The sequence below is a fragment of the Hemicordylus capensis genome, chromosome 3 (genome assembly GCF_027244095.1).
Source record: "Hemicordylus capensis ecotype Gifberg chromosome 3, rHemCap1.1.pri, whole genome shotgun sequence".
Classification (NCBI taxonomy): Eukaryota; Metazoa; Chordata; class Lepidosauria; order Squamata; family Cordylidae; genus Hemicordylus; species Hemicordylus capensis.
This window is the reverse complement of record NC_069659.1, coordinates 5,381,459-5,409,413: the sequence shown is the minus strand read 5'-3', so window position 1 is coordinate 5,409,413 and position 27,955 is coordinate 5,381,459. Positions and strand designations below refer to the sequence as shown.

At 48.8% G+C, this 27,955-nt stretch overlaps 1 protein-coding gene and 1 long non-coding RNA gene across 5 annotated transcripts; one reads left to right on the top strand and one right to left on the bottom strand.

Moving 5' to 3' along the window:
- Positions 1 to 271: 271 nt before the first annotated feature.
- On the bottom strand, positions 272 to 25,917 carry UCP2 (uncoupling protein 2). 2 transcript variants are annotated; one of them, XM_053310661.1, is made up of 8 exons: positions 25,773 to 25,917; positions 18,565 to 18,719; positions 10,851 to 11,087; positions 9,000 to 9,207; positions 5,982 to 6,176; positions 5,658 to 5,759; positions 4,357 to 4,537; positions 272 to 2,780 (listed from the first exon to the last, which is right to left on the bottom strand). In XM_053310661.1, the coding sequence occupies exons 3-8, from the start codon at positions 10,974 to 10,976 to the stop codon at positions 2,666 to 2,668; spliced, it is 927 nt and encodes a 308-aa protein (XP_053166636.1). In that variant the 5' UTR covers positions 10,977 to 11,087; positions 18,565 to 18,719; positions 25,773 to 25,917; the 3' UTR covers positions 272 to 2,665. The 2 variants fall into 2 exon arrangements, with proteins under 2 accessions (XP_053166636.1, XP_053166635.1); XM_053310660.1 differs by lacking the exon at positions 25,773 to 25,917 and adding an exon at positions 24,746 to 24,933.
- On the top strand, positions 25,071 to 27,955 carry LOC128351272 (uncharacterized). 3 transcript variants are annotated; one of them, XR_008319678.1, is made up of 3 exons: positions 25,071 to 25,218; positions 26,329 to 26,399; positions 27,167 to 27,955. It is a non-coding gene; the product is annotated as an uncharacterized LOC128351272 (long non-coding RNA). The 3 variants fall into 3 exon arrangements; XR_008319679.1 differs by having other exon boundaries at positions 25,071 to 25,228; XR_008319680.1 differs by lacking the exon at positions 25,071 to 25,218 and adding an exon at positions 25,999 to 26,135.

The window sequence follows — 27,955 nt, the reverse complement described above, 5'->3', positions numbered from 1 at the left end:
GCAGAAAGTGTTGGATAAAGTCGTTCTTGATCCAAGGCGAGCACAAGGATTACATCTGGTCATTTGTTGGGATTTAGACTAAGAACACACACAAGATCCTTCCAGACAAGGGCGTAAGATCAAGCACCTTGATCCCACGGACTTAACAGTTCACCAGATTAGGGCCAGAAGGCTTCAGTTCTTCCATGCAAACAACCCCGCTTGATTCCAGGTTACATTGCACACACACCACAGTCCGATGAAGACAAGGTATTACATGCACTAGAACGTGTTCGCTTTCTATTTCAGCTTTATTTAAAAAAACAGACATGCATAGCAAAGGTTTAAAAAAAAAGAATTCATCACTGCTTTTCACCATCACAGATAGCATCACAGAAAGGTAACACACATTAGGTCTATAGGTACCGTTTCCATTTAAATACAGAGACACACAAACAAAGAGACACCAGTACTTAAGATTAAGCCCTGCAGAGATTTAATCCACACTTCCAGGCCAGGCATGTGGACGAGACCGCTAAGACTATTAATGGTGGCCGCCCAGTCCACAGAGTCCTGTTGCCTTTAGATAGGCCAAAGAGGAGGGTGGTATCACAGTTCCCTCTGTCCCTCCCTACCAGAGGAGAGGGAAGTGGATAATACTCAACTTGCTCTATGAGAGAAGGCTGAACAGCGGGGCTAAGGAGGAACCGATCAAGGAAATCCACAGCATCTGCTGCATCCTATGCCAGGGGTTGGTAAGCCAAGGAGCCCCTGCTTCTGACTACAATTCCCATCACCCCATGCTACAATTAGTTGTAGCACGGCATGATGGGAGTTGGGGGGATTCCCAACTTTGGGGCCCCCCAATGTGGATGGGAGCTGTAGTCCAGCATCGGGGGACTCAAAGTTGGGAACCCCTATTGAAGAGTTCAGAGTTATTTCAGAGGCATCAGCTCCCAGGAAGCAGACACCAGCGTGTCGCAACCGGTTTCTGAAACCATATAAGAGCCTGCAAGAGTTGTCGTGAGAGGCAGGAGTGGGGCAATGAGTACGCGCCCCAAGGGCAGCCATTGGTTCCATAGAGAGTGCCTCTCCCCACCTAGACACTGTACACATCCCCCAAAGCTGTGGCCATTTGGTTTGAATGCCCAGTATCGGAGACCTGCCCCCCACTTAATCCCAGCCTCAGACAGGCACTTAGCAGTGGAGGGGGAGGGTCCAGTCCTCCCATCTTGTGTCTTTTCCTTCCTCCATATAAAGATGAAGGTTTTTCTTTAAAAAGACATTGCTGATAAGGGTTGTCTCCTTATCACAGTAGTCACTTTCGTTTGTACTTAAATCCCCATATGTAATTCTAATATTACTCTCTGTTCAGGACCCTCCTAGGAAACTCAGCAGGTTTTAAAAGCCATTGAATTATGCATGACTTGAAAGACATACGTTGAAGGCAGATTCATACGATCTTCAGTTCGTGGCAGTCTTTAGGCCAAATTTGTTGTGCAACTGCCCAGAACTTCACGTATATGCTGCAGATTTACTCCAGGGAGAGCTAGGAATAGGGCAGATGAAAACAGAGGCACTGGTGGAGTGGGGCGGGAGGGGGAGATCATTTGAGATGGGGGTCCAGTCTGGCAAGTGTCCCAGCAAGCACCCTGGATCCCTCGTCTTTAACGGGCTGGTTTACAATTTTCAAACTAGGAGGTGACTGCAGCAAACTGGTGTGCAGAATCCAGTTTGTCACCAAGTGACAGAGAGACTAAAAGAGACCAAGTTCAGCATGTTGGCGGGGAGGGGACCCAACCCTGCTTACACGGCTCCCCCATATCCCACCCCACATTTTAGCAGTTTCTCTCCCAGTGGGGCTCCGGAAGAGGAACCTTGCCTGGAGCAGAACTGCTTTAGAAAAATCAAGCTCTGAGAAGGAATGCAGGGGGTGGCTTCAGCTCCTGCCAGCCCATGCTGGGCTTTGGACCCCCTCAAGGGGCCTTTCTAGGGGACCAGCAGAACCCAAACTGGGTCTCGAAAACTGTACTCAAAGTTACTCTCTGGGCGACTATGCCCTTGCCGGATTCCAGCATTGCTCCCCTCCAGGAATTAAGAATGCAAGGCAGTTGGCCAACGGAGATCTCCAGCTTAGTCTTAAAGCACCTTTAACAGAACAAGTCAACATTAGTCTGCACCTATGCAGAAGAGCTGAAGGGGTGAAGAATACATGCAGCCTTATGCCAGTTGAGCTCCAGGACCTAAATTCTCCAGAACCTGCTCCCATTTCAACAGGCAGGGAAGGGGGAAAAATGTGGGCAAAGTGGACAGAAACACACCAAGACATTCACTAAGAACAGAAGCCTAGTATATCCTCCACAATGCACTAGAACAGGGCTTTTCCAACCTAGGTGATGAGATGCTGGACTACAACTCTCATCATCCCTTTAGTCATTATGGCTGGGGATAATGGGAGTTGTAGTCCACCATCACCTTAGGACCAAGTTTGGGAACCCCTGTACTGGAAGTTGCATCCCTACAGATGAGGAGAGTCAGCTCTTATTCACAAGACCATGTAAGACGCAAGACAAAAAAGCAGAGTTGTAAAAACGAGGGTGGAGTTCTACAGAGAGGTAGAGTACAGCGACAGAAGAGAACTCCAGCTTGTGTCTGTGAGACCTGCAAACTGCACCCATCAGCTGGCTCAGAAGGGGGCCTCCCAAGACCCACGGGCCGCCATCATGGCACGTTTCAGCTGCTCGTAGGTCACGAACATCACCACATTCCAGGATCCCAGCCGCAAAAACGAGGGTGTAAAGCTGAGTGGAGAGAAGCAGGGAGAAGAGCTACCATTAGACCCTCTGAATGGGAGAAACACAAGAAATTGGGGCGGGGGAAGAGAAGGGACAGCCAAACAAAAGCTCAGCAGAGAGATGTTTAGGGGCACCCATGAAAGGGTGTTTAATCCAAGAGTGGCTTCCCAGCACCTTCCCTGCCACTGCAAATTAATGGGGTACACAGTTGATGGTGGTGCAAATGGTGGTGTTTTGGTGGCAAGAGAAGCTCGCTCTGCTGCATAAGACTAGAACTTGGTGCCCCAGACAGACAGTAGATACAGAACAGAGAGGAAGAACGCCACCTTCTTCAAGCACCATATGGAATTCACTTATGGAATGTACAGCTACAGGATGTGGTTGACTGCCACTGGCTTAGATGGCTTCTATGGACGTCTTTCATCAGCTCTTAGCCAGTAGAACCTCCATGTATAGAAGCATTATAGCTTAACACTAGCTTACAGGGCCACACAGTAGGGAAATGAATCACATTCATGCCTTGACAGTGAGTTCCCTAGAAACTTCTGGCTGGTCACCAGACTAGAAGGACCCTTGGTGCAATCCAGTCCGGCAGGGCTTCTTTTAGGAAGTGCCCTGGTGAGCTCGGGGAGAAGACATTCCAATCTATATTTATTTATTTATTACATTTATATCCCGCTCTTCCTCCAAGGAGCCCAGAGCGGTGTACTACATACTTGAGTTTCTCTTTCACAACAACCCTGTGAAGTAGGTTAGGCTGAGAGAGAAGTGACTGGCCCAGAGTCACCTATAGTGCGTTTTACAGCTGAATGGGGGACATGAACTCTCGTCTCCCCAGTCCTAGTCCAACATTAACTTCTACACCATGCTGGTTATGACAGGGGTCACTTCTCTACCACCAAAGGATGGTTTAAAACCATCATTTAGAGCTCCGGCCCAAGTTTGTGGCATGGAGATGGTCCAGAAACTTGCATTCTCAAGTTCATAGGAACAGAGGGAGCTGCCTTCTACCAAGTCAGACCCTTGGTCCACCTAGCTCAGTGTTGTCTACACAGACTGGCAGCGGCTTCTCCAAGGTTGCAGGCAGGAGTCCGAGGGAACTCAAGATCCCTCAGCAAAAGAAAGGTTCTGGGTATTGATTTACCATTCTGCTGCCTCCCCTCCCCACTAGGCTTTCCATATTCCAGAGTGACACAGACCCTGCTACTCCGTCTTAGGGTCTGAGCCTTTCTACTCCTGTTCCTACAGTGTGCACACAAGACCACACAGCCTTGACCCCAAATCATCGGTAATCTTACGAAGGACCGTTTAACAAGAGAACCGAGTCCCAAGAATGTCGGAGATCCAATCCCTGAACATGCCAGGACTGTACATTACTCCTCTGGGCTGCTGCACCCCACCTCTGAGAGTTGTTATTCACGGCAGCAAGGAAATCCCCACTTCTTGGACACAACACACCCCCAAGAGCTTCGGAAGATGAAGAGCCACAGCTCACCAACATTGGCTGTGCACCCCCTTGTCCCCCGGCACCAACTCCCAGCTCCTATGCACCTCCCCCCGAATGCCAAGGGCCAACGCTTACCCTTTGTAAAAGGCCAGGGGCCCCTCCTTTCGGAGCATGGTGAGGGCACAGTTCACGGCACTTCCGTATTGTCCAGGGGCAGAGTTCATGTATCTGGTCTTCACCACATCAACTGGGGAGGCGATGACGGTTGTGCAGAAGCCAGCCCCAAATGCAGAGGTAAAGTGGCACGGGAGGTTATCTGCAAGAAGGGAAACATTGCATGGGATTAGCGCTAGGTGGCTCTGTGGCATGGGCCTCCTCCTCCTCCTCCTCCGGCACCAGCAGCACACGCCTATCTGCAGAGCTTCCATCCAGCACCCAGGGCCCCCATATGAAGCAGCTGCCAGCATTCTAGGACTGGAAGAGCAGCCTCCCTGGACTCGAGAAGCATGCCCATCATCTGCACAGAGCTTGGCACACTTGCCTGAGCCACCTCTTCTGCAGGCGCCTTCGAACAGATACCCTTTGCCGAGCCCCTCTAGCTTAGTATTTACGCGGACTGGCAGCGGCCCTCCAGATGTCAGCCAGGGACTGAACCTGGGAGCTTCTGAACGCAGAACCAGAGCTTGCTGCTCAGCTGTGGTTCCTCTCCCTTCATTGGTGGCACACCGAGTGGGCACGTGCTAGGAGCATGAAGGGCTGGCACATAGGAAGCCGCCCATGGCTCCTGTTGCAGAGGGGGCCTTGCATTGGGTGCAAAGCACACGATCGGCATGCCAGCGGTCTCGAGCCAAGGCCCCACTTTAGAAAGAGAGAAGAAGATCGTCCCGACCTAGGAGAGGTGCTGCCAGGCAGAGCAGACAGTCCCACTGGGCAAGATGGACCAATGGTCTCAGTCTAGAGAAAGCTGTTTCATAGCAGGGCTCCTTTTGGTGAGGCAATCCCCTCTCCCCACACTGGGAACATTATCCAACCCCTACAAGAGCTGGGTAGGGTAGGGTAGTTAGCAAGTTAGGGTAGATACCTCCTCCACTGGGGAAGGTTTCCACATGCAGGGAGACTTTAGACGGACGCGTGCAGGCGCATTACACACTTACACAAGTGGTTCCCTGCTGCTTTACAGATGGGCATGGGCCTATGAGAGCTGTGCCATCATCGGCAGGAACATGCTTGAATCAGCTTCAGTGTAAGAAGCTTCCTCCAGCTTGTTTCGGTGTCCAGGATTAGGCACTTGAGTCCACAGATTTGCACAACCCTGATGACTGCAGCCTGGGCAAGACCCACTGCACACTTCTCTTAGCTGTAGGCAGACCAGAGCCTCTCCAGACACCCCACAAATCCATCCAGAGAGCGTGCACAATTCCATCAGTCATCCTCACCTGTCATAAGGTTGTATTTCAGAAGTGTGTCCTTTATTAGGTCATAAGTCACCAGCTCAGCACAGTTCACGAGGGCATTCCGTGTGATGTTAGGGGAAGTCCCTAAAGGGAGGCAAGGAGGAAATTCAGGACATTTGGAAAATCAAGACTAGCAGGGCTGCTTTAGAGAAGACTCGATGCTGCCTGGCACTTTGAATACAGTGCAGGCACCTCAAGAACTCTGCAATTGTCTACCCAAAGAATGAGCAGCACGGCCCCACCCCAATCAGCTCTAGAGTGGTTGGTTCCCCTTAAGGACCACCAGCCCCCTTGCTCTCTGCCCACCTTTCCAGAGGCCTCTGATGCCCTCCTCTCTGGCAATGGTCTTGTAGGCATCCAGTGTTCCCTGGTACTGCCGGGCTCCCTCCATCCGGGCTTGGGCCTGGAATCTCACTTTCACCACGTCCGTGGGCTGGGCCACTGCCACGGCCATTGCTCCGGTGGTACATCCCGCAAGGAGTCTGCTGCCAATGCCAGCATCTGCCAGAGACAGACGAGACAATGAGTTGGTTAAAAGGCTGCCGTCTTCGATATATCACAGAAACAAAATGCAGTGCGAAACCGATTACAGCGATGACAGTCCCCTTAAGTGTACCTTGCAAATAAGCTCATAAGTGTCTAGTTGTAGCATATCTACAAGGTATTTAAATAGAGCATATCTGTATACTGCCAAAAATTCACATCTCTGAACAATTCACAATAGGACCTTTATGGCACATCAGTAGCCTTAGAAAGAGAAATAAGGTATTTTGGCCCAGATAAAGCATGTAGTAGGAAAATAACTTGTGCCAGTCTGCAAGAGCTTTTTGACAATGGAACCGTCTGCCTCATGCTGTGGTGGACTCTCCTTCACTGAAGGTATCCTAGCAGATGCTGGGCAGCCATCTGTCCAGGATGCTGACAGAGTTTCCTGCACCGAGTGGGGGAAGATCTCCAAAGGCCCCAACTCAAACATCCTATCTTCATCAAAGATTCCTTGCCTGAATCTTAATTCTCACCCAACCCAGGCTCGATTTATTTATTTTATTTATTAATCTCCCAAGACGCGGCCTTGGAAATACACCCACCGTGCTAAACACAGGAGCGTGTGCAATTTTACCATGCAAGAGCGGGAATCCTTACTGGGCAGTCAATCTGAGACTCAGGTAAACATTGCCAGGGAAGGGATGCCATATGAGAGCGGCTCTTGTGTGAGCATGGATTGCCCCCTTTGCTAAGCAGGGTCTGCCCTGATTTGCATTTGAGTGGGAGACTACGTGTGTGAGCACGGCAAGATATTCCCCTTAGGGGATGGGGCTACTCTGGGAAGAGTATCTGCCTGCTTGCATGCTGAAGGTTCCAAGTGCTCTCCCTGGCATCTCCAGATAGGGTTGAGAGAGACTCCTACCTGCTGCCTTAGAGAAGCTGCTGCCAGCCTGGGTAGACAAATATTGAGCTAGATGGACTCATGGTCTGACTTGGCATAAGACAGCTTCCTATTTTCCTATGAGAGGCACAACTGAGCAGATCCTTTTCTCCAGTCACCCATTCACCTAACAGATTCTGACAAGACAGAGGGCAGCCTCTGACAATCATGACATCCAGGCAGATTTGTATTGTAGGAGGTGGCTTTCTGGCAAGTAGGCAATGCCTGCTGTAATCTTCCAGCCAGTGGAGAATTGCCAAGTAGGCTTTTCAGCAGTTGGGAGGGGTGGGTTATGCCTGCCACGTTTTGTTCTTTGCTCCTCTCCAGAACAGAGTAGAAGCAAAAGCTGCTTGCTCTGCTAAGTTCATAACAGGTCACAATGTTTGTTAGCAACGTTAATTTCTGGCTTCCAGGATCCCACTCAGCATTTTCTGGGCCGCACAGACATTCCTCTGCAAGGAATCTTTCCAGCACAGGCAGGCATTAGAGTCTGCTTCTGACCATACAACATGACATTTTGGGCAGATCCAGCCAGGCAATCCTTTATATGACACCTTAAAGATTTACTGCTTTATTGCCACATAAACCTCTGGGGGCTAGAGTCCACTTTCAGATGCAAGTGGGTTCTGGCCCACAAATTTGTATGCCACAATAAATCTGCTAGCCTTTAAGGATGTCACAAGACCAGTTCGGTTATAGCATACTCAGAACAGGCATCTGGCCAACAGAAAGCTAAACTAGAGCGACACACAGGTACAGAGCAGGCGACTTCATACCAAGTCAGACCACAAATCCACCTGGCTCAGTTTTTTCTACTGACTGGCAGCAGCTCTCCAAGGTTTCAGACAGGAGTCTCTCCCAGCCCTACCTGGAGATGCTACCTGGGACCTTCTGCATGGAAGCAAGCAGATGCTCTAGCATTGCACTGTAGCCCATTCCCCCAGTGGGAAGACTGGCTTACAGGCAAACCCGTACGTTTGAAGCAGGTTTAAAGTGAAAGGGCATCTAGGCCAGAGAGCAGAGGCCGTTCCGTGCTCCCCACCTTTGGAAGTGAGGCTGTAGCAAGTAGTGACTAGGCCTTCGAGGCATCAGATTGCCCTCTCACCGTGTCTGCACTCAGCACTATGATGCATTCAAGCTTCCAACTGAGCCTAGGACCTTCAGGCATTGACTTACTGGCTCCAAGGCATCAAGCTTTTGACGCATGCACGTTGTGCTCCATTTTTATAGTCGTTTGCTTGCTACCGCTTTTTTAAAGTTGTTGCTTTAGTTTTATTTCTCGTACGGGTTTTTAAGTGTGCTTGCAAGCCCCTTCAGGAACCAAAGCAGACTGCACAGAAGTTCTTTAAATATACACAGACATTTTGCACTGGCCTAGTGAGAATACCTCCCCGCAGGCAATTAACACACGGGAGTTGCTAACGCCCCACACACCCCCGGACTGGCCTGGTGTCTCCAGGCATCGGCATCCTTCTCCAATGATTACTGAAAGCAGTTCTGGAGATGTCAAACATGGGAAGCTGCCATATACCGAGTCAGACCCTTGGTCTATCTTGCTCAGTATTGTCTTCCCAGAATGGCAGTGGCTTCTCCAAGGTTGCAGGCAGGAATCTCTCTCAGTCCTCTCTTGGAGATGCTGCCAGGGAGAGAACTTGGAACTTTCTGCTCTTCCCAGAGCGGCTTCATCCCCTGAGGGGAATATCTTCCGGTGCTCACACTTCTAGTCTCCCATTCATATGCAACCAGGGTGGACCCTGCTTAGCTAAGGGGACCAGTCATGCTTGCTACCACAAGACCAGCTCTCCTCTCCTCTGTTCATGGCTGGCTATTGGCCAAGATAGCCAGGAACAGCTGCAGGGTCCGCAGCCCTATTTAAACCAAACAGAATGCCGACTTACGCTCAGACCCCTTGGTGTAGAACTGCTTCACCGAATCGTACAGCCCGATGCGAACCGAGGCGAAACTCATCTGACGCTGCAGGCCGGCCACCAGGCCATTATAGAGGCTGCGAGGCCCTTCATTCTTCACCATCGTGGCCATGGTGCCAAAGACCCCTTTATACTGGGCCGCCTTGGCTGTGATGGCCAGCTTGCTCTCTCCTTGGATCTGCACAGGAGAGAATTGGGGGGGTGAAGAGGCTTTAGAGTGGATTGGGGCCCTGCCTGGCCCAGTTCACTAAGGTGGCCTAACAGAGGCCTGCGGGAGACGATGGTCCGGGTTCCATCCTGGAGAGAGGGGCGGAATTTACTGCTCCTCGTGCCCTTTATTATTAGAGGGAGACACAAAGTTGTAGATGGAGGAAGTGAGTCGTGGAAGAATTCACAGCATGCACATTCAGAGTACATTCTTGCTACCTGCTTGCTTTGAAAAACTCACATTTGCTTGCTGAAGAGTAAAGTAGGAGTTTGCTCTGTGGGGTAGCAAAGGTCAATGCACCCCTAGCTATGGCAAAGGCAAGCAGCCCCTCTCTGCTATAGGTTCTCCTGCTGCAAGCGAAACCTGCTTATCTCCTCTCGAAGCTGGTCCTCCTCCCACATACAGCAGACTGCTCATCGTTTAGAGATCTACCCCTCTATGGGAATGCCAAGAGCTTTGGAAGAAGCAGTCGGGTCTTGATGTTCAGAGGCCTGCTCGAGGATATCGGCAGCTTGCTGCTAGCCCTGCATTCTCTAGAGCCCAATTCAGACATAATGCTGTCCATTATGACTGTATCTGTGTTTATTTTAAAAGTGAACCTGAATACAGGCCCTTCGAATGCATGCTATAGATAGCAAGTATGCTTCTGCGCCCAGGTTCAGCAAAACATGTGAATGATTGTACCCGTGTACAGATCTGTACCTTTGTATGCTGTACACTCATTGAAAATGATGTGTGAATGGGTCTTATGTGCTTAATTTCAATCCTCAACACCTCATTGTCTCCACTGATAGGCTTAATGTTAACACAAGATGCAAACAGCAAAAAAAAAATGCAGTTCCTTAATTTTTACAACATGAGCCTATGCAGGCTGGGTGCAAATTGGGTTGGGTTGCTAGAAAACCAACAGTCAAAACCTTTGGGTAGACAGAGGCAAACAGAAGAGACACCAAGCGCTCTGCCCATATATTTAAGCTCTGCTCACAAGCAGCTGACTGCTCTTACTTTCAAGGTAGCAGTTGTGGCACATTCAATTTATTATTTTAAGTAGCTGTTCACTGCATGTGTGACCTGAGAAAGACTGGATATTTCTCAAAAGCAGCATTACATTCAAGTAGTGCTTCTGCTGACCTTTGAACCTGAACTTAGCAAGCAAGTCTAGGATCTCATCAAAACAATTTTCCTAGAAGGGTCTTTAGGGTGCAGAAGGTGTCCCTATGATGGGCAAAGATCATACAAGAGTTTGTTTTAGTTGCTATACATTTGGTGGTGTGTTTCCCATCGATTCCACTTCTGAAACGATGCGTGGTCTGTTCAGCTGTGAATTGCTCTACACTGGTGTGAGCAACTTAACCAATTAACTCACAAGGTTCCGTGCAGTTGGCTAGCAGGGCTCCTAGCACAAGCCTGCAGCAGGATTCTTCCTAGCCTAAGGGAATGGGGAGGGAGAATTGTCCGCAGGCCGAGCTGTGTTACGGCGTGCACAGTGAGCTAACTGTATCTGAATGCAACACAGCGGGGAAGCCGAAAGATGCCTACAGAAGTTGTGTGCACTAGTGGAACAAGTATATGTGAAGCAACTGTAGGGTTTGCATCCCCGTGGGTGGGCTCACCTGCAGCCTGACTTTAGCAGTGTCCAGGGGGAAGGTGATCAGGTCTGCGATGCAGGCAGCTGTGCCTGCTCCCACAAACTTCACTGCCGCTGTCGGAGGGACATCGGTGGGCTTGAATCCAACCATTTTATCGGCTCAACGCTGGTTTTATGGAGGAGACTATGGACTCTAGGGCAGCAGAAAAACTGCTGGGTGCCGATGTAGCAAAAGGACAAGAAAAATGAATTCTGCCCCCGTCTGGAAGAAAGTGACAGAAGAGTCCTGTTATTAGCAATCTTGATGCACAGGTTGTAGGTCCCCAACCCCCTTCCCGCCACCAGTTACATTGACAGATTATTTTATACACACACACACACACACACAAAGATCTTGTTCCATAATTTGCAGATTATGCAGAGCAAACACAGATTTGTCAGGACCATTTACCCTACAGATGGAAAAGCATTTCCATGATCAGCGACAATGCCGTCAGGGACTAAGACAACCACTCCTGGAGAGATATGATCTCCTCGAAAATGTTTCCACACATTATGCTGCAGTAAAGCTGGGTCTGCCACTGCTTGTGGACTCAGCAAGGACAGACAACCAATTGTAGCACTGATGAGCCCACCCACAGGATGCAGGCAGCTGGTTTGTCATAGCCATATACAAACAGAAAGGATAGGAAGTGGCCCTCGGCTTGCATCTTCACAATGGAAGAGGGTCTTAACTAGCCTCAGGGTACTAGCCAAGGCTTTAAATGTGCACATGCCATTTCTAACAAGTGCTCAGATATCAGGGTTGGGAAGTATTTCAGGCACACATAGTATTTCTGCACTGTCTTTTAGTCTTAAGCGCCTACCCCCTTTCTGCATTCCTGCACTAGACACTCCCTTCTTTCCATTCAGAACCCCCCACACCCTAAGTTCAGAGGGAGTCAAATATACTGAATGTTGATCCCTGCCAACACCTATATCGGGCAGCAGCGATATAGGAAGATGCTGAAAGGCATCATCTCACACTGCATGGGAGATGGCAATGGTCAACCCCTCCTGTATTCTCCCAAGGACAACCATAGGCTCTGTGGTTGCCAAGAGCTGACACCAACTCGACAGCACACTTTACCTTTTCTCTGTACAGTTCCTGTGAAGAAGAACTGTGCCATCCATTCCTACTACACTGCTTCGAGTGACGAGGCACTACTTGTATTCTGGCAGAGGGATATGAGGCATTAATCCCCTCCCCTGGAAGATTCTGCAAGGATTTGGGATGAAGCATGTCCAAGTGTAGCTTAGATGGCTTTTAAGGGGGATTAGACAAGTCTATTAGTGGCTACCGGTCATGGTGGCTATAGGCTACTGCCAGGTTTAGAGGCAGGATGCCTCTGACTACCAGTTGCAGGGAGGGACAGGCCTCGATCTCTTGCCTGTGGGCTCCCCAGAGGCATCTGGTGGGCTACTGTGTGAAACGGGATGCTGGACTAGATGGGCCTCCTTGGGCCTGATCCAGCAGGGCTCTCCTTATATTCTTAACTGGAGGTCAGAAGGGAGGTAATCTCTCAGTGGTAGATAACATGATTTGCATACAGATAGACCCAAGTTCAATCCTTGTTCTCTCCAGTTCAAGCATCAGGTAGGACAGGGGAAACCCCTGCTTGAGACCTTGGAGAGGTGGTGCCGGTCAGAGAAGGCAACCCTGTGCTAGACGGGCCACTACTCTGGCCCAGGAGGAGGCAGTTTCACATGCTCCACATATGGCAATCTTTCCATCACCTGCTCCAGAAAGATCCAGGGAAGTTTTTGGTGTTTTTTTTTTAAAGTGCAAGATTTTCTATAGTAGACCTACAGATTTTCTAAGTAGGCATTATCAAGTGGAGGAAATATATGCAGCAGAAAAAAGCCTTATGTTACCCTTCAGAACATAAGGCATGCTGGATACATATCTGTAATATCTATATTGTCAGTACTAATAGTATTTTCTGACAGATTTGATCGTCTAGTAAAAGTACTTTTTGGCCCCTGTGTTCACACCCTTGCTTCCAGGTCTTTGTGGAGAGATTTCTTTTAGCATCATGGATTAGATCTGGGGTTCCCAACCTTGTGTCCCCAGATGGTATTGCACTACAACTCTCATCATCCCCAGCCACAAAGGCCATGTGGCTGAGGATCATGGGAGTTGTAGTGCAACACCATCTGGGGACTCAAGATTGGGAACTCTCAAGTTATTTCTTTAAATCAATAGGCTTCAGAGTACTTAAGTCCACATCAGAATGGACTTCCCACATTTCCTCTAGTCAGAGGCATAGGATGCTCTCCAGACCACATTCTAAAGCCTCTGTTCAGTCACACTCCTGTTGCCTTAGCAACAGACACTACATCCATCACCATGGCCGCTACACCACTTTGTTCTGGCTGTTGCTTAGCAACAGCCAAGAGAACCACAAAGCCCCCAGTGATCGAGGTCACAGTGATTTGTGAAGAGCACCATCTGGTTTAAAAAAAAAAAAAGGCATGCAGTGTGACTCAACATTCATGAAGTTAAGCCCAACAGGAGACTCGTGGTTTTTGGGGGATATTTTTTGGTGTTTTTTTAATGTACTGACAAATCTCAACTTTCAGTTAAGAATAATGCTTTGAGACCTTGCGGGTTTCGACCAGCTTGAAGCTTGAACTGCAACCTGTAATTAAGTTTGAAGAGTAAAAGGACAGGTCACCCCCATTTAAGCAGAACTTGAGTACTCGGGGACACCATCACTGGAGTGAGCACTGCCGAGTACTGTACACCATGTGGTAACCCCCACCTCCAGAACACCCTTTTTATTAATCACTCAAAGGGAGTAGCTATACCACGTAGTCCCCTGTCAAGAATCCTCCGGGGTTAGGAATATAGGAAACTGCCATATACTGAGTCAGACCATTGGTCTATCTAGCTCAGTATTGTCTTCACAGACTGGCAGCGGCTTTTCCAAGGTTGCAGGCAGGAATCTCTCTCTCAGCCCTATCTTGGGGAAGCCAGAGAGGGAACTTGAAACCTTCTGCTCTTCCCAGAGCGGCTTCATCCCCTGAGGGGAATATCTTGCAGTGCTCACACATCAGGTCTCCCATTCAGATGCAACCAGGGCAGGCCCTGCTTAGCTATGGGGACAAGTCATGCTTGCTACCACAAGACCAGCTCTCCTCTCCGGTTCCCGACCAGTGGTACTCCAGAGGTTGTTAAACTACAACTCCCATCACGCCTAAAGACCCCTGCTCACTGAGCAAAGAGACACCTTTCAAGTGGTGATTCTCTTATATTTAGCAGGGGGAGAGCAACTGGCCCTCTCCAACCCCAGCACAGCATCCCTCCAGTGGCGGCTGCTGGTGTCTTCCTTATATTTCTTTTTAGATTGTGAGCCCTTTGGGGACAGACAGCCATCTTCTTGATGTATTATTTATTTTTTATGTAAACCGCTTTGAGAATTTTGTTGAAGAGTGGTATATAAATATCGGTAGTAGTAGTAGCCGCTACACTAAATTGTGGCTGGGGATGATGGGAGTTGTAGTTCTGCCACTGCTGGAGAACCACCGGTCGGGAACACCTGCCTAGGGAACAAGAGTATTTGACAACCAGAAGATAGACCCAATATTGATGGCGGGTGGAATTTACATGAATACGCTAGCCATTTCACCAAGAGAGCAGCATGAGAAGTTTGCTGCAGCACACGGAAGGATTTCGTTCTAGGTGTACAAGCCTAGAGTCATGCTAACTCAGCCCAAGTCAGGGCAGCCTGCTAGTGAGCTGTGCCTCAGGCAGGGGACGGCCAGGACACCCACACCTATCGCTTCACTGCACCTGCCTTTACTCGGCATCAGCATTACCCGAGCCAGCTCTACCTCCCACTCCCTGGCATCTGAAGAGAACAGAGGATGGGAAATGAGAGCGGAAGGCATTCTGGTGGGCTAGGAAGCCCACTACTCCCATTCCTCCACACTGCCTAAGGAGCCACTACCCAGATTAGCCTACTTTCCAGTAGGCTTATGAGATCACCTGGCTTTCCGTCTGTGTGTCCCCGATCCAAGATGGCAGACATACAAACATTTGAGGCACAAGTGGGCTAACTTGTGAACTGTTTAACCGATTTGAACCAAATTTGCTACAGCTGTAGGGACACATAGGGATGCCCAAATGGCATGGTGTGTGATGTCATCCACTCCAATTCAAGATGGCAGCCATGTGAAATTCTGAGGCACAAGCAGGCTAATTTGTGGACTGTCTAACCCATTTGCTCCAAACTGGGTACAGTTGCAGTGAGTGACACCTCAGTGGTGTAGTTTATAATGATGTCATCCACCCTGATCCAAGATAGCAGATGCATGAACATTTGAGGTACAAGAGATCTAACTTGTGAACCTTGATCTGAACCAAATTTAGTCCAGTTGTAGAGACAGTGAAAGGAAAGTAGGCCAATTAGCTCTTACTAGAACAGCTTGTTTTTCTATCCAGCACAAGAGCCTGTAATTGAAGGGTGGGGAGACCCAGAGTCAGATCCCTGCTCAGCCTTAAAGGTCACAAGGTGGCAAGGCATCATCTCAGCCTAGGCTACCTCACAGGGTTGTTGGAAAGCTAGACTCTGGACTCCTCTGAAGGGCAAGAGTTGAGCCACACTTAAGAGGGACAAGTCTTCTATCATCATGGTAGGACAAACCAAAAAACCCACTCTGGGAAGAGTCTTGGCCCTGGGTCCTTATCCGCATGACTTCCAATGAGACAAAACTAATCCACACAGATACCCACATGGGTCAAGAGAGCCACACCAGATCCGGTCTTCAGCTGGCATGCATAAGATACTGCAAGAGTTCCTAGCCCAGTTCCTAGCTTCTGCTGTAGCTGAGTGACCTTTGCCAAGATCTCTCTGGGTTATCAGCTCACTGCTCAAGCCATCTCAGCAATAACCGGAACCTCGCTGAGTCATATTTCGTGTGGGAGGCGAAGAATCACCCTTCCATAGCATTGTACAGCTTCTCACTTGACAAAGTCATTAACTGATCATGAAAGCAATCAATTTTGCATTGGGAGGATGGACACAGCTTTAGAGGGCATTTCTGGGACAACATTTTCCTAAGCTATTAAGCTCAGGATCCCTTTATGTTCCCCTCTGATCAATTTCTTCCTCCAGTTTGTAGCTACTGGAGATTCCATCATGTGTGCCAAAGAAGAGGAACTGAGTGCAGCGCCAGAATGACTAGACAGTACAAAGATAATATTCTACTTTAAACCAAACTCTCTTAGAAGGTTAAAACTGAGCTCAGAAGTGTTCCCCGTTTCCTTCCCCCTTCCAAAGAATATCCAAAATAATGGCTACAATCCACCTAGGTCTGCAGACAAGCTAGTGGGCACAGTAGTGTCAACCAGTTACAAGATGGCAGATGAACCCCATGTATTCCAATAATACAGATGGAGGCGGCCTGTTCAGATTTCAGGGTTCATCCTATAGGCCTACAACATGCTCCAACCTCAGCATGTTCAGACACCTGGCTGCAGTGAGCTAGCTAGCTACATGCACACCTGGGTACACAGAGTTCCGTGCAACTGGGAATGTTGTGGTCTAACTTTTAGGGGTGCAATACTGGTGCACAAGGCATTGAACTTCTGCCCAATAATTCAGTCACTAGACTTCTACCTGCTGCCTTCCAAGAGATGCCGTTTCTTCACTCACTAGTTGTACCATGTGAATACCCTGGGCTTCAATCAGCTCTGCCCCACTGCCATCAAGAGCATTTGCCAGGCCCTTCCCCACAGCATCAGGCCTGCTGTCATCAGCAGGCACGGCACATGCCAATGTACACAGCCCCATTTTGCTCCAGAGACCTGCTCTCAGATCCCAGACATCAAAAGAGCAAGTAGGAATACAATCATGGCAGAATAAGCATACCAATGAAGTTGTGAAATTTTATGGGTAGGATTATCCTGCCAGGAACACCATGGATTTAATGAGAGATGCAAGATTGGCAGGAACCATAGCAAAGTTACACCTCTTGCCCAATCAGCAAGAAACTACACCTTATTTGGTAAACAACTATGACTTTGACAAGGGCAACTTTGATTTTTCTCTAAAATTGATTTTCCGGTACAGGTCAAGTCATATCTGCAAGGGCCTATGAACCACTGCATAGTTAGGCCTTCGGAATTATTGCCAGATAATTATTCTCAGAAAGTTATTAGAAATACGTTTTCCTCTGAAAAGCATCTACTACTCAAAACACATAAGGCAATACTGAACAAACTATCAATGTATTCAGCGCCTTTGGTTTGCTCCCCTCTACTTTCTTTTAATCTCCCCCCAACCCATCACTCTCTCTTCTCCAAAGACTTACAGCCCCTGGGAATCATAATAGTGCCAGTTTACCAAGATGAAGGGAATTAGACCTAGCAGTAGCAACAAGCAGCAAGTTTGTTTAAGGATAACCAGAGACTGCATCAGTGTGTAGAAATGGGCCACCAGGTTTGTGGCGAGATTAAACACATCAAGTATACCAAAGTGATCCCACGCCAAGAGGAATCTGCATCCTGTATAGAATGTGAAACAAAGTGCATGCTTGTACAAGTCAGGGGTTCTCAACCTTGGGTCCCCAGATGTTGCTGGACTACAACTCCCATCATCCCCAGACACATGACCACTAGGGGTTATGGAGGCCAAAGACCAGCAACATCTGGAGACCCAAGATTGAGAATCTCCGGCCTAAGTTCTTCTGCTAATCATGAGGAAGAGGCAGAGCTGGTCTGGTGGTAGCAAGCAGGACTTGCCCCCTTAGCTAAGCAGAGTCCACCCTGGTTGTATTTGAATGGGAGGCTTGATATGTGAGCACTGGAAGATATTCCCTTTAGGGGATGGAGCCGCTCTGGGAAAAGATCTATGTTCCTTCCCTGGCAGCATCTTCAAGATAGGGCTGAGACAGAGATTCCTGCCTGCAACCTTGGAGAAGCTGCTGCCAGTCTGTGAAGACAATACTGAGCTAGACGGACCAATGGTCTGACTCAGTATATGGCAGCTTCCTATGTTCTATGAGAAATCCTCCGAAGCTGGAGCAACCCATTATTATTATTATGGCTTACATTTTTATCCCACCCTTCCTCCAAGGAGCTCAAGGCAATTTGCACTGTCCTCTGGTCTCCATTTCATGCTCCCAACAACTCTATGGTCGGCTAGGCTGAGAGACCTGGCTGGCCCAGGATTACCTAGCATGCTTCATGGCCAGGTGAGGATTTTAACCCACGTCTCCCCAGTCAACTACACCACATTAGTTCTGAGCAGATCATGCCAGGCATTGACTGTGCACTTTCATGACCTTCTTTGCATCCTTAGTGGCTAGAAGCAGGTTGTTGTTTTTTTAAGGCACATTCACATTGCAGAATTCTGCAGGTAGGCAGCATATTGCTAGAACTGCAGAATACCTGGATTTGGCAGCTTTGGACAAGTTGTAACACACCAAGTAGAGAGAAGCGTCTACTTTTACTGTTTTGCAGGACTGCTTCTGGAAAATCCATATACTTCCGAGCATATTGGGGAAACCTTCAGGACTGGAGTAGAAATGTAAGAGACCCTCAGCTTCCTAAGAAGCTGAATTCTGCATACCCAACATCCCATGATACTGCAGCTGCCCATGCTTTGTGCAGAACGACACCATCCACTTTACCATACCATATTAGTCCACTCAAAATTGCCATTCAATCCCGAGTCTAAGAAACCCACCATTACCTTATTCAAGTATGTCAGGATTCTGGAAGTTTGATCAGGATTCTCTAAAGGTATCCCGTTCGTCAAATTTGTTCAACACCGCCACAGTCTGACTCCCTTTACTTTCCATAGAAAGACGGGCTGAAAGACGACACCTAATAGTCATACTACTTATCCTGTGGAGGCAAAAAGATGACAAGGATGTCTGAATGAAAGGCAGCAGATCTCAGCTTTTTACTTCTAGGATTACAGAGTGATGCAGTCAGCCGGGACCAAGGTCTTATCTGGCCTTCCCACACACCGATTTGCATGAAAAGCCAATATGCTTTCACAGCTCATTGACCCAGCTCTCCCCAAAGACGAAACCAGTTTGGACTAGCAGCGCTGGATTGTTTTTCAAGTGAGCAGAGGAAGTAAGAAGGGGCATCTTCAGCGTAAACAGCTAGACAAGCCACTCACAAGGAAACACCCAGATAGCATCCGGATAAGAGCTGTTTAGGTGAACTTTGCAACTAGAAACTGCAGGACAAGTAGCAGCATGTGGCCCTAAGCAGGTGGGTAATCTTGAAGTGCTCTGCTTTGCAAGAGATCGCCCTGCGGCCTCATTTGCACCTGTCCTAGCTGCCCTTTACACTCCTTTGGAAGAACACAAGCCAGGCATCCCCAGAAGATTGTTCACACCTGGCTTTTAGTTTACATCTCCTCTGGAACAGTGGCTGTGGCCAGATTTACCCCAAGTCACTTCACACACTATTTGGGTTCTTCATTGTGTGTTATTGTGTAGCCCGATTTATGTCCAGGGTAGAAGATTCTACTTTTTGCGTTGTTTTTTTAGGGCAACTTTGATCTTGCAAATCTCTGCTGTCTGAAAACCCTTCATGGGATATTAATATGTGTCCTAGTCTAGACATTAAAAAAGCCAGGGACTTTTACACACAGCAGGTTTTACCATGAATTTATGGGGAGGCTTTACTGTACGAACTCAAAGTTGTCCCAACAAACCGACACAAATCGTGGATTTTTTTTTTACCCCAGATATAAATCAGGTGACACTCTAGTGCACAGTGAAAAACCCAAATGGTGTGCAAACTGCTCCCCAATAACTCACAGGGACTTCAGGGTAAATCTACCCAATATGTGAACGCACCCCCTCCATTCCAGAGGAGATGTGAGTTAAAAGGGCTTCAAAAGCCCCACGTGAAAAGCTTTCAGGGCAAGCTTAATTTAATAAAACTGTTTATTTTGTCAAACAACCTGCAAGCTTTTGAGTTACACAGCAGAATACTATCCTCTGACCAATAAGAAAATGGGGGGTAGGGGAAAATCCAGTAATTCGTGAGAGGAACAATAGCTCAAATCAATTATTATAGAAAGGGTTACAAAGGTAGCAGATCTGGGAAGGGAGAAGAACAAAGGGTAGTCCGCCTAGTGTCTTTGGAGTCAGGCGGTATATAAGATAAATAATAAATAATAGAACCTCCCCAGGTCATGAGATGTATGCCATTCCATTCCATATGTTCCAGATCTGCCACTCAGCCTCTGCATGCATCTTGGGACGCAGGGGTTGGATGGCAGCCTAGGAAAGGGCATGCTCTGCTCTCTTGTACTACTGCAGGTAGAACAGCAGGAGAGAGGGCAGGCCCTCGGCTCTTGCCTGTGGGCTTCTCAGAGTTTGGGAAAGAGGTGCCTACGGGGGCACATGATAGAGGTTATTATGCATGTAGTAGAGAGAGTGGCACCCTTAAGTGGCGCAGCGGGGAAATGCTTGACTAACATTAGAGCGCGCCTTCGTCTACATGATCCCCACCAGACGTTAAGGTCATCTGAGGAGGCCCGTCTCCAGTTGCCACCGGTTCGTTTGGTGGCGACTCAGAGGTGGACCTTCTCTGCAGCTGCTCCAGGGCTGTGGAATGCCCATCCGGCAGAAATCTAATCTTCTTTATTGACCTTCAGGAGGGCCCTTAAAACATATCTGTTTGGCCTGGCCTTCAGGGTTTTAATTAGTTTTAATTGTTTTAATGCTCTAACCTGGCCTTCAGGGTTTTAATTGTTCTGATTGTTTAATTGTTTTTTAAGATGTTTTAATTGTTAATTGGTGTTTATGTTTATATTTCTGTTTTAGTTGTTGTTGGTTTTAATGGTTTCTGTTTTAATCGTAAACTGTTCTGAGCCTTTTCGGAAGGGCGGTATAAAAATCAATCAATCAACCAACAAACAACAAGCAGAAGGTTGCCGGTTCGAATCCCCACTGGTACTATATCGGTCAGCAGCGATATAGGAAGATGCTGAAAGGCACCATCTAATACTACGTGGGAGGAGGCAATGGTAAAGCCCTCCTGTATTCTACCAAAAAAGAACACCACAGGGCTCTGTGGGTGCCAGGAGTCAAAATCGACTTGACGGCACACTTTACACTTTAGAGAGAGTAGACAGAGAAATTTTTCTCCCTCTCTCGCAACACTAGAACCAGGGGTCATCCTATGAAACAGAAGATCGGGAAATTTAGAACTGACAAAAGGAAGTACGTTGTCACACAGTGCATAATGGAATTCTCTGCCACAGAAAATCGTAATGGCCACTAGCTTGGATGGCATTGAAAGCAGTTTAGACAAAGTCATGGAAGACAGGTCTATCAATGGCTACTAGTCTGGTGGCTATAGGCCACCTCCAGCCTCAGAGGCAAGATGCCCCTCAATACCAGTTGCAGGGGGCGGCAGCAGCAGGAGAGGGGGCATCATGCTCTCACCTCTTGCCTGTGGGCTTCTCAGAGGCATCAAGTGGGTCACTATATGGAACAAGATGCTGGACTAGATGGGCTTTGGGCCTGATCCAGCAGGGCTGTTCTTATGTCTACTCTAGCCTCCATTCCTTTGTTCTAAGGAGAAGACTCAAGCATTCACCATTACAGGAAACACATTTGCTCCAAAGATCTGGGCACTGAGGGAAACGGGATGCTGGACGAGATAAACTTTTGGCTCTATCGGCCCTTACATCCCAATGATGCTTGGTAAATAAGATGCTAATAGGCGTGCTTGCAGAAATATACAACACACGGCTTCTCTCTGGCATCTAAGGAGTTCAGGCAGCACAGCCAGGAGGAACCAGGACCTCAGAGGGTCACCGCTAGCTGGGTTAGCCAGTTCTGGCTAAATGGACCATGGGCCTGACTCGGTAGGAGACCCATCAGCTCCTAGCCAGCTCTGCAGGAGACATAAAGGCAGCTTGCCATGACCTTGTGCAGATCTCCAGCAAGGGTTTGCCTATCTGTGGCTGATCCCAGAGAGGCAGATTTGCTACCCAGTGCAAGAGATGCTTCTAGCCAAAGCCACTGAAGAAGTTGATTAAAAGCCATGCTGGGGAAGAGAGTGGGGAGTGCGGGGTGTGTGGGGGGGCGGGGCGGGGGAGGAGACAGGACCAGAGGAAGGTGGCTTAACTCTAGCCTTGGCTCTACAGCTGTTGTTGAACCACGGCTCCCATCAACATAGGGAGATTGGCAGCTGCCATATACCGAGTCAGATGCTTGGTCCATCTAGCTGAGGATTGTCTACACTCTACACAGACCAGGCAGCAGCTTCTCCAAGGTTGCAGGCAGGAGTCTCTCTCAGCCCTACCTTGGAGATGCTGCCAGGGAGGGAACTTGGAACCTTCTGCTCTTCCCAGAGTGGCTAAGAGATTCCCCTTAGGGAATCACAGTGCTCACACTTCTAGTCTCCCTTTCGTATGCAACCAGGGCGGACCCTGCTTAACTAAGGGGACAAGTCATGCTTGCTACCACCAGACCAGCTCCCCTCACTTCCCCAACCACCATTTATTCCAACGATGAGCCAGGGCTGCTGACCCCTGCTTAGCCCCTTCTCCAGCCGTGACCAAGCCAGGAGGGACCCAGCCTCACTTGCGGGGTAGGTGAGTGCCAAGCACTTTTGGCCACACTCAACAGAATTCATTTGAAGGCTCAGGATGCAGCTACCTTTCTGCAGCTAAGCAGGGCTAGGCCTGGTCAGTGCCAGGATAGGAGTCCACCTGGGAACCTACACAGGCTGCCTTCAGTTCCGTGATCCCCTGCTAACTGGGCAAAGAAGAGGCACCTTTTTAAAGTGGCGATTCTCTTCTATTTATCCTGGGGAGAGCAACTGGCCCTATCCATCCCCAGCACAGCAACCCTCCAGTGCCTGTTGCTGGGGTCTATCTTGTGTTTCTTTTTAGATTGTGAGCCTTTTGAGGACAGGGAGCCATGTTATTTATTTATTATCTCTCTATGTAAACCACTTTGGGAACTTTTGTTGAAAAGCGGTATATAACAATTTTTGACAATTTCTAAAAGGCCTTTGAAAACCCACCTCTTCACCCAAGTTTTTTCAGCACTTTATAAACATGTTTAGGTTTTATCGGTGGTTGATTTTTAAATTGTTCTAAGTTTTGTATATGTTTTTAGCTTGTTTTATGTTATTGTTAACCACCCAGAGATGAAAGTTTGGGGCAGTGTACAAATCTGATAACTAACTAACTAACTAAATATTTGTAGTAGTAGTGATGGGAGAAATGCTGAATAAAAGTTTAAAAAGCAGTATGGAACGATGCAAGGAGAGGCACACTGGGCAGAAAATTCCTCAGCATAAGGTTGGGGACTGCTAGACTGAAAGAGTCAAGGACTGGCACGCCAAGAATATCAGAGAACTCTTGGGATACTAGCCCTAAATATTCATAGTAGTGGTAGCAGCAGCAGCAGCCGCCAGCATGAGTAAGTTGTTCCCTTTCCTAAGCAAGGCTCACCTTGGTTGCATTTGAACGGGTGGATGTGAGCATGGTCAGCTTTACGGTATTCCCCTTATGGGGCTGTAACTGCCCCCTAAGGAGAATAAATGCTTCGCCTGCAGAAGGCAGCATCTCCGGGCAGGACTGGGAGAGACTCCTGCCCGAAGCCTGGGGAGAAACGCTGCCAATCACCACAGGCAATACTGAACCAGATTTGGTTCTTTTAGATTGTGAGCCCTTTGGGGACAGGGATCCACCTTCTTTTTTATTTATTATTTCTCTGTGCAAACTGCCCCGAGCCATTTTTGGAAGGGCAGTATAGAAATCAAATCAAGAATCAAATCAGATGGGCCAGTGCCCTCTGGGGGCAATAGAAGCCGCCTGGGTGGAGACCATTTCGGAGCCATCCAAGGAGGACGGGGCGGCCGGAGGCAAATCATGCAGCCTCTTGAGAGCAGAGGAGGGAGGCGAGAGGCAGTCAGTCCATCAGGGACATGCCTGGCTGGGGAGGGATTCGGAGGGAACCCCCCCCCGCAAGCTGGACCACGGCACGGTGGGAGGAGGCGAGAAGGGGGCTCCAAAGGGCAGTGCAGATGGTCGGAGCAACAGCCCACAGGGCAGGAGGCCACCGAAGGACCGAGTCCCTCCCAAGGCGCCTCCTCGGGTGAACGCATTCAGCCCGGGGCGGCAGCGGCCGATGGGTTCCGCGGAGATTTCGGGGATTGTCGCCCCCCCCCCGCCCGCAGCCCAGGGATTGCCCTGCTGGAGACCTCCGCACATGGAGCCCCTGAACAAGCAGCCCTTCCGGCGATGCCACTCAAACCTGCTAACTGGGCGAAGAGGCGCCTTTTTAACGTGGTGATTCTCTTGTATTGAGCAGGGGGAGAGCAACCGGCCCTCTCCACCCCCAGCACAGCATCCCTCCAGTGTCTGTTGCGGGTGTCTATCTTATGTTTCTTTTGAGACTGTGAGCCCTTTGGGGACAGGCAGCCATCTTACTGATTTATTATTTCTCTGTGTAAACCGCCCTGAGCCATTTTTGGAAGGGCGGTATAGAAATCGAATCGTCATCATCAGGCGGGGCTGGGATTTGGGAACCCTTCAACAGAAAAAGCCCCAGAAGACAGCTGGCAGCGGGACCCCCTGCAATGCCCGGGGAGAGGCCGGATCCTTCCTGCACGTGCCCGACCCCAAGAGCGAGCAAAGGGGTCCCCGCCCCAACGGGAAGGACAGAGAGGCCCGGCGGGGGCAGAAGGGAGCAGGCGGGCGGGGAGAAAGAGGATCGGCGGGGTGGGGTGGGGGGGAGCAGTAGGATGCCCTAGAGGAGGGAAGAAGAGAGGAGGGCAGCAAGAGGGGGCGAGCCGGTAGGGGAGAAGGGAGGAAAGCGAGAGGGGGAGACCCCCACCCGCCAAGGGAAGCGGAGAGGTGCCCCCCGCCCCCAGCAACTCACCCAACACCGAGGAGGAGAACAAAACACCCGCGAGGGAAGCGCAGGAGAGCGGCGTGGGAAGCGCGCGGCCAGAGGCGACGGTGATGGGCGCGGCGGGCGAGCTGGAGAGGCGTCAAGCGAGGCGCCGAAGGAGCCGGGCAAGCGATGAATGGAAGCAGCGCAGAAGCAAGCCGCCCGCCGTTCTTATAGTGCCGTCGCCGCCTGCCCGGCTGGCCCCGCCCACAGCGCGCCCCAAGTGGCGCAGGACTAGGGGGCGTGGTCCCGTGAGCCCCCGCCCCGCACCCCCCCCCCCCGCAGGCCGGGCCCCGCCAGTCAAAGCGGAACACGATGAGAAGAGAAGCAGCCGGTCGGATCAGTTGCTCTCTTTTCCGTTATACCAACTGAGCACGTCTCTGGGCGTGTACAGAGTGCATTTCTGGTTCGCCCCCGAGAGACTTGGAGCAAACTCCTAAGCAAGCGTGGATGAGATGGCAGTGAGTGAGGGTGAAGAGGAGGAGGAGGAGGAGGAGGAGACAGTTATGGAGGAAAGAGGAGATGTAACCGGGTTTAATACAGCCACTTGCCTGTCATGGCGGTCAAGCAATCAGAAAAGAGTGTTTCTGAGCATTTGCAGATCCCCCCTTGCAATGGAGACTGCAACATTTCCCCCCCAGTCTTAAACCCAACTCGATAAAACTGCTTTTGCTAAGTGAAGCACTGGTTTGGGATGGAGAGAGCTTGCCCAGGTATCTAAACCTGCTTACTCAGAAGGAGGCCCCATGGAATTAGAGGGGACTATTAAGTGGCGCAGCGGGAAAATGTCTGACTAACAAGCAGAAGGTTGCCGGTTTGAATCCCCGCTGGTGTGTTCCCCAGACTATGGGACACACCTAGATAGGGCAGCAGCGATATAGGAAGAGATGCTGAAAGGCATCACCTCATACCGTGTGGGAGATGGCAATGATAAACCTCTCCTGTATTCTTCCAAAGACAACCACAGAGCTCTGTGGGTTCCAGGAGCTGGAATCAACTTGATGGCACACTTTACCTTTATTTCCCTCCAGCCAGATCCTTTGCAGTCACAACAGGCTACCAGGAAAGCAACAGATGCCAGCCCTTTTGTACAGCTGTTAAGGGGCTTCTCAGAATTAGCCACACAATCACCCAGCCCCTGTGGCCACTTGGAGGGCAGCTGGATTGTTTGCAGGAGTCACACATCAGGTCTGATTTCTTCCCCACCTCCAGAACAGCTGTCCTTCCTCCTCAAGGTTTCTGCTTGGGCATCTGTTTGCATGACAAACGTAGACCCACTTTAATTGCTACAGTCCCCTGACAAAGGAGTTGTTTAAAAAACTGGTATTAAGTGAGTAGTAAGGAGGCTGTCCGCCTCTGAAGAATGGCAATGTGGCAGGTGAGGCTTGCTCAGAAGCTGCTTATTCAAGAGTAAATCCCTCTTGTGTTCAGTGGGGCTTACTCACAGCTAAGTGGTTTGCATACAGATCAGATCTTAGCATATTTACCTGAATAGAAGATGATCCTGAATTTAAGATGACCTCCTTAAAAACAGAGGTTAGATAAAGGTCATATCTGTGGTTATTCTAAAGGAATGACACTCTGGATTTAAGATGATCGCCCCCCATCACAGAACTTGGAAAAAACCACATCTTGGAATCAGGTAAATACAGTATGATTCATCCACAGTGAAATGGCAGTGCTCTCATGCATAGAGTACTGATTTGGAAGACTCCAGTTAATTCATTGTCAATTGAAGTTAATCAACAACAGTTCAATTCACCACACGGACTTGGCTTTTTAAATCTTCAGGAATGTTTTACTCGGCGGGGGGGGGAGGTGGTTCTTGCTATGAAATTAGAGATCGTTGCTGCTCCACTGCCTGGGATGTAGCTATAATTGAGCAGATGGGTTCAAAGAGCCTGGGCCCCCAAATTCAAACTGAGGGCCCCCAGCTCCACTCCTCCCTCACTCAGAGGGGCTGCCAGGAGAGGGGTGAACACAGGCCCCCTCTCCCCTAGCTACGCCCCCGCCAATGCTACCCAAATGGCATACCAGGAAACTTTACAGAATCTTTGTAGATCAGGGAACAGCCAGAACGAGACATTTTGGACTCTATGATCTTCCCTGAGCCACTTTCTGATGATTCATGGGGCTCTGCATTAAACACATGAGCAGTTTTTCCCCTCAGCAAACTATTGTACATTCCCAAAATCACAAATGAAGCTGGGAACAAGGTGTTCGGATTTCAGTCATATATTTTAGCTAAAGTGGTTGTGTAGTTACTAGCTGACATGGTGATGAAAATTACTCAAAGCACTTCCACTGAAATGCAAAAGATAAGTTGAGCAATGCCTATCTTGTTTGTCCTTTCCTCATCGTATCAGTTACTGTACTGTGAAGAACATTCTCTTTCTATTTTCTTGGCAGAGTTCCAGCACCAGACAGAAACCCAACAGGTCAAGCTTTTCCTATTTCCATGCTGGAAATGCTTTATCCTGATTCATTGTTCCAGCACATTCTAGGAGGCCCAAAGAACTTACAGCCCAACGGCAAATAAATGCCTTTTGATTTTCCCACTACAGGTTAGGAGGGAGTGTTGCCTTCTTTTATCACTCTCACTCCGAGAATTGCTGATTGCCACTGATCATTATTGCTGATCTGATGAAGTCTTTGCTGCAGTTAACAGTAAGATGGCAGAGAGAATATTGCTGCATTGACAGAAAAAGAGGCACCTTCCCTGCCATGATGATGGATTAAAGGCTCAGGAGTTTGCCAAGCATAAATCCTAGCATAATACAATTAACTGTGATTATCTGAGTAGGGCATTCCCAATGGAAGTATATATACCTGGTAGGTTTGTGAGGCTTGTCGTTGACCAGGCAAAGTCATTTTATGTAAAATAAATAAATAATAAAATTAAAAAATTATTTTTTAAAATTATTTTTTTATAATTAAAAATTATAATTTTTTTAAAATTACTGCTTCCTCCCATCATATTCCAGTGCAAAAAGCAGCGCATTCAGCTACTTTAAGTGGGAGAAATGTTTCTGCAAACGTTGGTATCTGTAGGTAATAGGGAAGTGTGACATTATTTGGCACAAAGAAACAAACAAACAAACTTTTCAAAATATATAATGGATACAATGTTTATATATGTTAGAGAATGTGTTATTAATGTGCTTGCAAAAGGGAAATAAAAGAACAGTTTGAAATTTG